The sequence below is a fragment of the Tauraco erythrolophus genome, chromosome 7 (assembly GCF_009769465.1).
Source record: "Tauraco erythrolophus isolate bTauEry1 chromosome 7, bTauEry1.pri, whole genome shotgun sequence".
NCBI classification, from domain to species: domain Eukaryota; kingdom Metazoa; phylum Chordata; class Aves; order Musophagiformes; family Musophagidae; genus Tauraco; species Tauraco erythrolophus.
In genome coordinates this window covers 53,335,401-53,347,779 of record NC_141471.1, presented here as the reverse complement: position 1 = coordinate 53,347,779, position 12,379 = coordinate 53,335,401, and the positions used below count along the sequence as shown (strand labels likewise).

The window sequence follows — 12,379 nt, the reverse complement described above, 5'->3', positions numbered from 1 at the left end:
GGATAATCCTCAGTCCCAGTGCAGAATCTGTATGTCCTACAACCACTAGATTAAAACAAACAAACAAACAAAAAGAAACAACTATATATAAAATGATACATGATCTGAGAACTACCAGTGTGCCCTATGTGTGTGTATTGCAATGTCCTTTGAGTGGTTAGGTTCTTGGCCAGCCATGAAGAACAGCAGCTATGTATTTTCCACACGTATTCATAGCTTCACACAGTAGCTGAATTTGGAAGGGGCCTTTGGAGATTGTGTGGTCAACCTCCCTCCTCAAAGCAGGCCCAGCTTGGCAGCTAGATCCACTTTTGAAATTGCAGGTTGCTCAGGGAAACTTGTCTGAGTGGGTGCTGAGTGTTTCCCTGGCAGGAGATTTGGCAGCCTGCTCTGGTGCATGGTCATCCTCATGATTAAAACTTCCGTTCTTTGTACCGAATAGGAATTTCCCTTGTTCCAGCCTGTGTTCACTGTCATCTTGTTTTGGGGATGAGTCTGGCTCTGTCTTCTCTCTACCTCTTAGGTGGCTGAAGACAGCAATTAGATCCCTCCTTAGTCTTCTCTTCTTCCAGCTAATTGAACTGAATTCCCCCAGGTTCTTCTCATATGTTGTATGGTTTAGAACCCTAATTGTTTTGATGAACGTTTGCTGAACTCAGTCAAGTTTGTCACTGTTCTTCTTGTACTAGGGAACCCAGAAAAATAGACACACTACTCCATTTTTTTTGAGTGATCTGAGTTGAAAAACTTCTATTTGACTCCAAAACATGTGGAAAAGTCCCCTGTATTTCCAACATACAAAGGCTGTATACTATTGATATCTTACCTGCAGATAAGATTTATAAACAAAAAAAGCACTCAATAGTATGAGCTAAAAACGTTCTACCTGTTTCTTTGAAGGTATAGTCAGGAAACTGCATGAAAATACATGTTTGAAGAAAAGTCCTGTTGGTGGCAGGCCATACTGGCTGAGCCAAACTGTATACATTCCAAGTTTTCAAGTTGCAGGTTGTCCTCAGAAGCACATCTATTATAAGAAGTTTGCATCAAGGAAAGTCTGAATTCTTCTATTTCTCAGGACTTCATATCCTTGTAGGAGGATATAGTTATGCCCATGTGCTCACCTTTCTCAGTCATTCCTTCTTGAATCTGTTCTACCTGTTCTTTGCCCCTCTTGCACCTTTACTGTGGCATTTCCATAATGAAGGCTGTCAGGCAGCTTCTGTAGCTCTCTGTACTTATTTAAAAGTGTCTTTTCCAGCCAATTTAATGGAGACCTAAAACTGAAGTTGTTGACGTACTTAATACAGTATCCACAGTGAAAGGTTTGAGCAAAGAAAGAGCTAATGATCTCTTGAAATATGATCCACCTATAAACTTATATGTGTTCCCTTTTTATCTCTGTGTCTTAAAAAAAAATGAAGCAAAATGCAAAACTTGAGGGAGTTTCAAAGAAGTTGCTCATTTTTATTGTATCAAAAGGTTGATAGACTGAGTAAAATATACAGTACTTCTGGAGGAATTATGGCTGCATTAAGAAAATTTGTAAGTAAAGTACCTGTCCAAAAAGTATGTTTTAGCTGTTGGGAATGGTAACTCAAAACGTGATCATGTCTGCCATGCTCAAGGCTAACAACTACCTATTTGATGCCCTTAGGAATACCTAAAGGATGATTAATATGTGAATATCCTTGTATAGTATCTTCTATATAGTTATTGCTATACAGTGGTAAGTCTTCTGCGAGAAAGCCATCAAAAGAAAGGGTTCGTATTGGGAATCTCTTCATGGAGACTTCTGTTAAACCATCACTTTTATAAGTGGTTACACACTAGATACAGTAGCATCCGTTTAGATTCCAGATGATGACGGTGCAGTGCAGTTCTGGTGATGCTAGCTGGCTTCAGTCAGCCTTTCAGTGCACAATAAAGCACAAGTGCATACGTAGGCACCGTTCCACATTTGAAACATGTCACATGTTTATAACATAGCCATCTGCTAATAAAAAATGTGCAACTACTTATGCACAAGTCGTTTTTGTGTTTCATAGCCACAGTGTAACTGACTAAATAGGGTATTGGTAGATCAACAAGATATACCCTTGGCTCTTCAGAAAATGCAAGTGCATAGCAGTATGCATTAAATAGCCCAGCAAACCAATACCTGAGATGCCATTCAGAATATAAGTAGTGTCATTTGCCCTATCCCTCTAAATTTAGGTATCTGTGAAAATATACATTAAACGAATGCTTCCAGTTTACTTCCTTATTCATTCCTTGATCACTGAAGTAATGATGTAAACTGCTCTAGGAAATCATAGTATTATGAAGACTCGACAGCAAATCCTCAGTGCCATTTGTGGGTTTTAGAGCAATTGAATAAAGTTTTTTTCAGTGTGATTTGCTCTGTCTTTTGTACCTAGGAACACCAGGGACCAAAGCCTCTGTGCTTCTGTATTCTGCTGTTCCAGAAATTTTACAAGCTTAAATTCCCATACTGCGGTGGCATGGGGTCCTTCCACATTTCCCATGAACACTGCTTTACACATTCCACATGCCAGAAGCATGAACAAGATTGGTACAAATACTGAGGGTAGAATAAAGGATCACTCTTATTCTGATCTGTGAAAGCATCTGAACATTTGCTAGGGGTTTACTAAAGTCAGCAAGAGTTAAATACATGCTTAAGAGTTAACCAAAAAAATATTTGTCCTTGATGAACTGGGAGCTCTGTGGTAAAAGGAATAGATTATACCCAACCCTTAGAGAGTATTTCTCTGTGGTGTGACACTTTTGCTTTGAAGTAATAAGATATAAGATATAACCCCAGTGCCTCATAGACTCCTTTCAGGGATGTATATAAGTGTATCTTTAAAGCAAAAGCTTCCCTTTTCTGATTTTAATAGGCTTACCAGCGGCTGAAATAACAAAATGAGAAAATAAGAAAAAGACTGAAATAATATTTTTTTAACATCAATTAATTAAATGCTAACCTCCTTATATTTTCCTGTATTTTTCTAGAATTTAAGGTTAAAGAAATACAAATATTGCCTCTTTTATGAGTTTGTCATTAATATGCTTTTTTATAGTCTACATATCTATGTAGGAAACAGTTCCCAAAATGTTATGTATGTGTTTAAAGACTGTCTTTTCAATAGATTCTTTGTATCTCAAGTCAAAAAAGAGTAAGTAATCTTCATCTGCAAATATATGATGTTTATCAAAATGCATTGCTTCTTGATTAGAGTATTGGTTTGTTCTGACCACCAGATGGTGTGAATGTCTGCAGGTGTGTGTGTCTGCATGAGAATGTAATGACACAGTTATAAATATTATTTTTCTGACCAACAGATATTTCCTGGACTGATTCTCTCAGACATTAAGCCTGCCAAAAGAATGAAGTTCAAGACAGTCTGCTACCTGCTTGTTCAGCTCATGCACTGTCGGAAGATGTTCAAAGCAGAGATCCCTTTCTCCAATGTCATGACGTGTGAGGATGATGATAAGGTAATCCATGTGGGCTCTTTGGGAATCGGTTCCAGGGCTGCATCAAGCAAACCTGCTCTAAGAACATATAGGATGACCTGACCATATGATAAAGGAGTTTCTGGTGTTGCTGCTGGTGCCAGAGCTGTTTAATGCACACAAACTCCTCAAAGACAAAACTTAATTATAACAGGCCTTGTGTTTGGAGCTCCTCTTGAACAATCCAGCACAGGTGGCCTATGAGGCCTCTATTTAGGGCTTCCTTCACAGGAATTAGAGTTTCTGAGGCTTTTTCTGCAATTACCAAGAGCTGTTCTTTTGCATCATGAGTCCATCACAGTCTGAAGCAGACGGCAGCAAATGCAAAATAACAGAATAACTTTGTATCTCTAGATGGTTCTCTAAGAAATGAAAGGCAACTTATTAGCCAAAGAAACTTCTTAGTCCTTAATACAAATCCTAAATACAAAAGTCCCTAATGCAAATACTGCTTTCTTGAATGGCTTGTAATGCCACAACTCAAAATTGCTTTGCATACTAGTGGCCTGGTTTACTTCCTTTTCTGAACGTGAATCTACCCAGAAATTTATGGAGAAAAAACTTTGAGAGAGTTGCTCATTCCATGTTCTTTGCCAGCAGGTGGCGATATTGCATCGGTCACGCCACTGGTGCTCCAAAGCCAGGCACCACGTGTGCCTTGGAATCAGTAGTTCATCTTGACTGACTGCTTCATCTTTTCTTTCTTTTTTTTTTTTTTTTTAAATAATGTACATTTATTGAAGATTCAGTCTAAATCTTACTTTCAGAAAGCATTCTAACTTTTATATTTTGGATTTTACATGTGATTCTGTTTTTTCTGTGGGAAAAGGGGAGAAAAATCCATTAGTTCCTTTAAAACACAGTTTCAGTGAAGACTTTAAGAAACTCCAAATTTGATTGTGAAATTGGCCATGTACAAGGCCTTACAATTGTGCCTTAATGCTTTCTTTGAGTATTTAAAAAAAGTAACCCACACATTCTTTGAAGCATATGCAATACTTTACGATGTGTCTTCTGTGTATATATGTATAAATATGGTAGCATAAGCAGAAAATCCCAATATGGGTTTGCTGGTGAAAATTTTCTCACGTCTGAACATTTGCAGTAAAGTTCTGCAATGCTATCTTTAACTGAACCAGTTGTTCTGAGCTTTTGTACCTAATACATAACATTTATCGCGAAGCGTGATATATGATTTTAAAATAAATACACTGTGTTGCAATGCAGGATTTCTTCAGAGATACTAGTCTTCAAATCATGTAAAAAAGCTATGGCTATAAAGGTTTTGAAGCCAGCACATTACTGTAGCTTGTATTTATTTATTTAATTTCCGAGAAATATAAATACTCAATCTTGGTCATATCTAAGACATAATGTAAATCAACTGCGTTAAATAATACAGAGATAAAAATAAGAGACCTAGTGAAAATAATTACATGTGAGCAACAGCTATTTTGATTAAACACAGTAAATTTAACTCTATTTCAAAATGGCAGAATAGATAAAATAATTTAGTCTGTACATCAGAATAACTCCCATCATCTATCCTCATTCCAGATTTTAAAGCAAAGAAGCATTTTCCTGTTTGTTTTTTTTTAAATGCTTTTTTACTCACCCCTATTATTATGTTGTAGGCTTAAATTTGAATTATAAAAAATCCCCAAAGATGTACCATCTGCTGCACCTTAAGCAATACTTATACTAACTAATTGTTGTTTATCTTTATGAAGAGCAAAATTGTATATTCCTGACAATATTCCTGAAAATACTCAGTTTCCCTACAACCTTGTGGGACAAATGTCTTCTGCAAGCGAACCACTTTGTCTCTGTTTAGAAATGTTTGGAATAGTTGTTTGGCTGGCAATTTAAGATTTCTATTGTGGCTAACAGAATCCAGAAGATTGGATTTGAAAGCTTTAATCCATGAATGTCCACAAGATCATTTTTCATGTTGAAACAATTAGTTCTTACACAATGGACAACTTAACAAGCAATGGGATCTGATAGTTTGAAGAAAAGTGTTTCAAACAGCCTCATAATTGTCTAATGCTGGTATAACCTGCTCTCTACATATGAAGCCAGCAAAACAGGACTTGGAAAGTTATTTTATCTTTGCTAAAGTCCATTCTTCTTTACAATCAGAAAACTAAGATATCAGTCAGCAGTTAACCCTTCCTACTAAATATAAGTGTTTAGGTGTAATATACATATAACATAAGCTATGTAAACTAATGAACTGCTGTAGTTTACTGTTTGTTCACTGATGAGGACATCATGAGAACTACTTCTTGTGGAATAAGACAGGAAACTGCTGTTCTTGCAGAATTAATTAAATACCTATCACCACCTCTTTTTACCATCTGGTTTAAAAGGATAGTTTGTAGTATAGCCTTTAAAGAGTGGGCTATTAAGTGCTGAATGCTCTGAAAAGAGAAATTTTGTATGCTTTTGTAACAGCTTGCTGACAGACTCTACTGATTATATCCTAAGCCAACCTGTTCCTTTTTCCTGAGCAGACTTGTAATTTCATAATGTTTCAAATTGTCTTCCTGAACTCTGCAGATGTTAGATAAAAAAGAATTCCTTTAACTATATAAAAATAGTACAACTTGCCTGAGCTTGGTTGTCAAAACTCTTTTGGGAAGTAAGGTTTGACCCCTTCTGAGGTGGAAAGGATATTCCGTTGATGTCTCTTTCTTCCTGCTCAATGTGCTAACCATTAGGTGACTGTTTCTTCTTTTATGAGATTAGCTTATATCTTTCTCACTCTGTGTTTAAAAAATGCTCCATCTGCAAGAGTATTTTGTGAAAGCCCTCATCCTTTCTGGGGCAGGGGCATGGACAGCCATACTGGCACAGACCTAGCCGTGATGGTTTAGATTACAGTGCCCTCAACTGAAGGTTGCCACCAGTGTGGCTGAGATGCTGCTCGCCGTCTTCTGAGTGCTCTCTGTGAAAAGGGAGATGGGTTGTCTGAAATCCCTTTCAGATACACTGTGTGATAAATCTTATGCACTGAAAAGGACTATGAGTGATCATCTTGTCAGTTGTGCTATCTCAGCCATGGAGTCATTAACCCCAGTGAGGCTGAAGTTAGCTCTGATAATTTATTGGACTGCTCCGTCTGGATTTGCAAGGACACTTAAGACATGTCCAAGAAGTCTTAACAAGAGAACCACTTGGGTGGGTTAAAGATAGAAACACATGAGATTTCAGACCCTCTGAGGTCACATGCAGTCATTGTGCAATAGGTTAAAGAAAATTATCTTTTCAAAATATATATTGTTACCTAGACAGTCTTGGACAGTAGGACTTATATCATGAAGAGCGTGGTTATCTTCTCTTCAAGATGTCCAGAGCTCCGTGTCTTCCATCAAGAAAAAAATTCTAATTATTTTTCTAGGTAAGATCACACTGATTGGGATCAAGCTGATGATTTCCTCAGTGGCAGAGGAGTGTCAGGGCAGTATGTGAAGAGAATATCTGTGGATGAGGATTGAAATCCTGGAATGCAGTGGGGTTTTCTTATTGATTTTAATGAGATCAGGATTTCAGCTAAGGAGTTTTTGAAAGATGACAATCACACAGAGATAAAATCTCTGTCTTTTGTAGTTCCTCTACCTAATGAATTCCTCATCCTGGCTGTAAGCTTGAGATAATATGAACAGCAATGAAAAATGTCAATGTTCATAAAATCTGTGCTTCTTTCTTTACCTGTGCTACAGAGGAGAGCATTAAGGACAGCCTCTGAAAAACTCAGGAATCGTTCTTCTTTTTCTACCAATGTTGTGTACAACACTCCAGGAACTCGAGTAAACAGATACATCAGCCGTTTGATAGAGGCCCGGCAAACTGAGTCTGAGATGGCTGACTTGAACTTCATTACCCTGAAGTACAAGCAAATTGAGCGTGAAAATAAAGTAAGGGAGTTTTTTAATTATTTTTACCGATGTCACTGACCATAAGCCGACTAGCACTGGGTTCTTGTTTGGTTTTAGACAATATTTGAATTCTACTCATTATCTTTAAGTAATCCTCTGGACTGTCTGCCTGTCAGTTAAGAGGGAGACATTATCTCCACCTTCTATGGAAGCACTTGGAGGGGATAAAAGGAAAGATCAGTATCATAGAATCATACTTATCAGGATTCTCTCCCAAAAAGTTACACATCCTGTGTTTTGGCCTTCCTTTTGCTTCTCCATACTGCCTAAGTTGTGTCACTTGTTTGATGCTGTCTCCTGGCAGTGTGGCTGCCTTCTGACTCATCTGCTCTGGAGATGCATTAATAACAGGAGTATGCTTCCCTCCGCATATGTAGCCTGAGAAGTATTGATCCCATCGATCTTAGAAAATATCAAAAAATCTTAAATCTTTTATGCCAGTGTGACTGTGCTGAAAGCAGTAGACTTACTCCAGACTTATAAGCATGCATATAAGCTAACAAAGTAGAGCTGTTTGTTCCTACCTTGTATAGGTTTTGTTCATAAATATAAATTGTTTGAATTTAAAAAAAATAACAGCTTTTGGCTTATGTGTTTGAAAAAGCAAAAGTAATATGATTTTGGATTCATTTGGCAGTAGCATTTGTTTTTCCACTGCAAGCCACTTTGTAGTCTTAAGATTTCATGTCACTACTGTTTCAAGTCAGAAGGCTGTGTGCCACATTAGACTCAATTTTTTTAAGGTCTTGAGCATTAATTTTGATTTCAAGTTTCCAAAGTGATTTACTATTTAATCGTAATTTTTTTCTTTCAAAATAAGTAAGACTTTTGGTGAAAAAGAGACTGAAATTTGAATCTTTCTGAGAAAACACTTGTGCATTTCCACCCCTGAAAAGTGTTCTGTTGTAAGGACTGTGGCTTAGTGGAATCAGAGACAATACCTGCTCAAAACTGAGCCTGTGTCTCTCATTAGCAGCTGCCTCCAGCCCATCTGTTAGTGCCTGTCCTAAGCAGCTGAGGTGACAGAACTCCTCGAAGGCAGCACCAATGGAGTTTTGGCCTTTTTTTGTGATGAGTAAGTGGAGAGGAGGGAGTGCCACCTCCTTCTGGTTGCTCTGAACGATAAACTTATGTCTGAGCCTAACCCGGATTCGGCTCGTTACCAGGTGAAAACTAAACAGTAACTAAACAGCTGAAACAGAAGGCTGTCAAGGAAAATGTTGTGTAGACTTGTCCCATTGGGGTTTTTTGTGTGAATTAAGCAATGATTATTTGTATGATTGTAAAATAGGTAGAGGCTTGTTTTATTTTAGGCTATAGTTCTTTCTTACTGATGATGGACAAGCGTGGGTAGCTGGGTGTGTATAAAGTGCTCACTGCCTTAATTTCTTCCTTTCTTTAACAGTACCACCAGCTTCAGGATGAGTACTTCACCAGTGCTGTAGTTCTCTCACTAATTCTAGCTGCCTTATTTGGCCTTGTCTACCTTCTGATAATACCACAGTAAGTTTCTGTCTTTTGCCATTATAATTCAAAGTGGAACATCTTCAAGTGCATAGTTTGGCTGTTCCCACATAAGTTGCAGTCATATCTTGGCTGCACTGAAGCAGACGTAACCAAATATTCATGATGTATTGGGAGGTGTCTGATGCCCATTATTGAGCGATGTAGTTTAGTGATTACTGCAGATTTTGTCAATACTGTATGAATCCTTACTAAATAAGTAAAAACTTAGACTTCACTTTCAAATCTAGGAGTTCTAATAAGTAGACTAATTATTGGGATTTTAATGGGAATACAACTGGGCACAGCATAATACTTTTGAAAATCCCATTTTAAATTCTGGTCTTTTCTAGTCACAAATCCTATCAGTATAATACTTACTCCTATATTCTATTATTTCTAATTGAAAGTTTGGGAAACACCTTTTTTACTTTAATAATAATAATCATCATCATCATCATCATCATGTGAATTTGTTATATAATACCTTTCATCTGTAGAATTCAAAGTCACTTAGAAAAAACATCTAATTTCCAGACTAACAACCTCTGCTGACAAATTGGAGAATAGTTAAGAACTCTTTCACCTACTTCTGAAGTAAAGCTCAGCTGCAGTACATGGCAATTTAGAACAAGGAGAGACAAAGGGTATTAGTGTAGCTGAAACTAGAATGAATTTCCAAGAATCATAGGATATGGTAGTTGTATTGTCACTTAAAGTGACTTAAAGTATGGTCACTTAAAAACCAGCTAGATAGAGATTCAGTTTAAGCTCTGATCTGACAAACACACAAGCTCCAGCAGAACATGATCACTGAAGGCCGTGAAGATGGACTGGTTCATTACTGGGTTAGTGAGAAAAGCCACCCACTGAACTGTCTAAAGTTGTCTCTTCCAGTGTCTGGTGGTTTCATACAACCAAATTACTAGTCTTTCTGGGCTCTTCCCTCACAGTGACACAGATGCGCATGAGATAGACTAAAACTTTGGAATTACTGGAAAATTTCCCCTCTCCACAGGACTTGATTGCCAAAGTAGTTGTAAGTGTGACAAGAGAATGCAAAAGCCAAGACAAGAAGTGTAATGTGTTACAATAATGAGAGAAGTGATAATAAAGGTGTTTGACATGTATCACAATATTCCAAGGTGGAGATTCAGAATCTAGAAACAAGAAAATGTTGTAAGAAAGCCAATTGCTGCATAAATACACAGAAAGCAATGGCTTTGACATTCTCACAATTCCTATGATCATCTGAGCAAAACAGCTTCCCAGCTAAAGACATATTTTATATCCCCAGATGGAGCTGGAGAAAGTAAGGCTATGTTCCTGTCAACCTAAGCTGTCCAATTATGGAGGCCCACATGCAACGTAGCCACTAAAAACCCTGATGATGAATCTTTCTGAAGTTTTAATGCTGGGTTTATTTTTAAAAAACAATGTAGCCCTTTGTCACTGGTGCCAACCCAAATCTCTGTCAGGGTCCCACTCATCACTAGTGTCAGTTGTTGGCTGTTGCTGCCTTAAAAGACGCCATTGCAATTATGTCCCCTGCATTTTTTTCTAGCATACTACCATCCTGAATACAAGCCAATTCCCTATAAGCATAGGAGAGCCTGCAATCTATTAATACTTGCAGTCAGAATCCACACTGACAGCATCTGGAGTCACCTCCCCGTTCTGGATACACATGCTGCACCACAGAATTTTGCCAGTTGTGTATGGATGAGAATCGTTACGTGAATTTGAAATCAAAGCCAAATACTGAGAAATTCTGCAGCAGAAGGATTGCACTCTTCTCTTCTACTGTTAGAAACACTGTATAGGCAATTTTTGCCCAGTGATGGTCAAGGGCACAGATAACGCCTATGCCTGCAGCCATGGCTCGCATCTTCTGGACTTGTTGGGTGGATCTCACAAGACTATAAAAGGTGGTGTGAAGATCATGTTATGCTGCTGTCATAAGGCCCTGGCTCCGTGGCTGGCGTGGGGCCAGGCTGTCCCTGAGCTTAAAACAAAGCACCAGCACTGCTGGACTAACTTTTGCCAGCTTGCTCGCATCTATAAGGTACTGTTCCAGAAACACAGGTTTTCTGGAGGAGGGAAGTGCTTGGTCAGCACCCCTCTTCTCATGAAAAACAAGCCTACTTTGAAAGATCAGTAGAGGGAAGATTAAGAATTAAAAGAATTATTACAGCATCTTTTTGAAACCTAAGATTTTTCTGACCTTTGAGGAAGACTCAAAAGGAAGGAGTTGCTCTGTTCCATTAGAAGAAGGGATCACAGTCTGGTCTGATTTTATTTGACTTGATAAATAACTGAGTTGACTGGACTCTGATTTCTGAATCTTCTAGAAGGAGTGATTGGAAGAGAAAAGCATCTGGTAACTGTTACACAGCTGCCAAGGCCAAGTAATTGGCTTACACACTCCACTTATAAGAGTCATCATGCTGAATATTCTGCATTAGCCTACTATTAGAAAGTGTCTCTCCTGACACACTCTGTTATTGAATTTTTGAGGTGCTTTGGTCTCCTTGCTAAGGGCAGAGTGGGCACCATAGACAAGGACATTTATTGATTTCTCATTCTTGACAGTAGTGCATTGCAATGTCAAAATTCCTCTGTGACAGCATTACAGCAAGGGTGAGAAGGAGATCCTGCACTGTTCATCCAAAATACCATTTCAGAAGGACCCCTGTGCTGTTTGTTTTCATCTGCTACTGAGTTGCATTGCTTTACTTTTATTGTGGTTTGATTCTAGGAGTACCGTAGTTCTTGTTCTTCTGGTGTTCTGCATATGCTTCCTAGTGGCTTGTATTATGTACCTACATGTCACACGAGTACAAGTAAGTGGTTTAAGATTTTATGACTATTCTTCCTTTTGATGGATATGCTTTTTTTGTCCTTTGGAATACAAAGCCATCAGTGCATGCTTCACAGAGTTCGAAATCTACGTGCTTTTCAAGTTCATTGCTAAGTAACGTATTGGGCACTTCAGAAACAAAGATGGTTCACCTGGAAGTAGACTTTTTACATGAGTAATCGTTACAGCTGTGTAGCATTCAGTGCCATTAATGCTACACTTTTTGTCTTTTTTCCTACGTCTTCCCTGAACACCTACCACTAGCTACTGAATCATTCCAATGTTCAGATAAACAGCTCCTTTAATTTGACTTTTTTTTCCCTTTCTGACCATGAAGCACATGAGTTCTCCCTTCTATTCTGAGTGGTATCTGGGTGTAAAGTCCTGCTAACTTCCCCTCTGTTTTCAAAACTTTTCCAGCCAAAGCAGCAGCTGTTTTGATGGTAAAGCACAATGTTTTGCACACGCAACCCTTGGCCTTTTCAAAACCTTTAGTAATGATTAATTCTCCTGCATTACGTTTTCACAACAGTAATGATGCAGAAGGACATTT

General features: G+C 38.2%; 1 protein-coding gene across 1 annotated transcript in view; it reads left to right on the top strand.

Annotated features, from left to right (window-relative positions):
• Positions 1–12,379, top strand: part of ADCY1 (adenylate cyclase 1) — a 153,201-nt gene that overhangs the window by 116,943 nt on the left and 23,879 nt on the right. The window contains exons 8-11 of the mRNA XM_086614699.1: positions 3,349–3,504; positions 7,248–7,442; positions 8,869–8,966; positions 11,725–11,809. Coding sequence (XP_086470825.1) covers positions 3,349–3,504; positions 7,248–7,442; positions 8,869–8,966; positions 11,725–11,809 — 534 coding nt within the window. The remainder of the gene's footprint in view (positions 1–3,348; positions 3,505–7,247; positions 7,443–8,868; positions 8,967–11,724; positions 11,810–12,379) is intronic.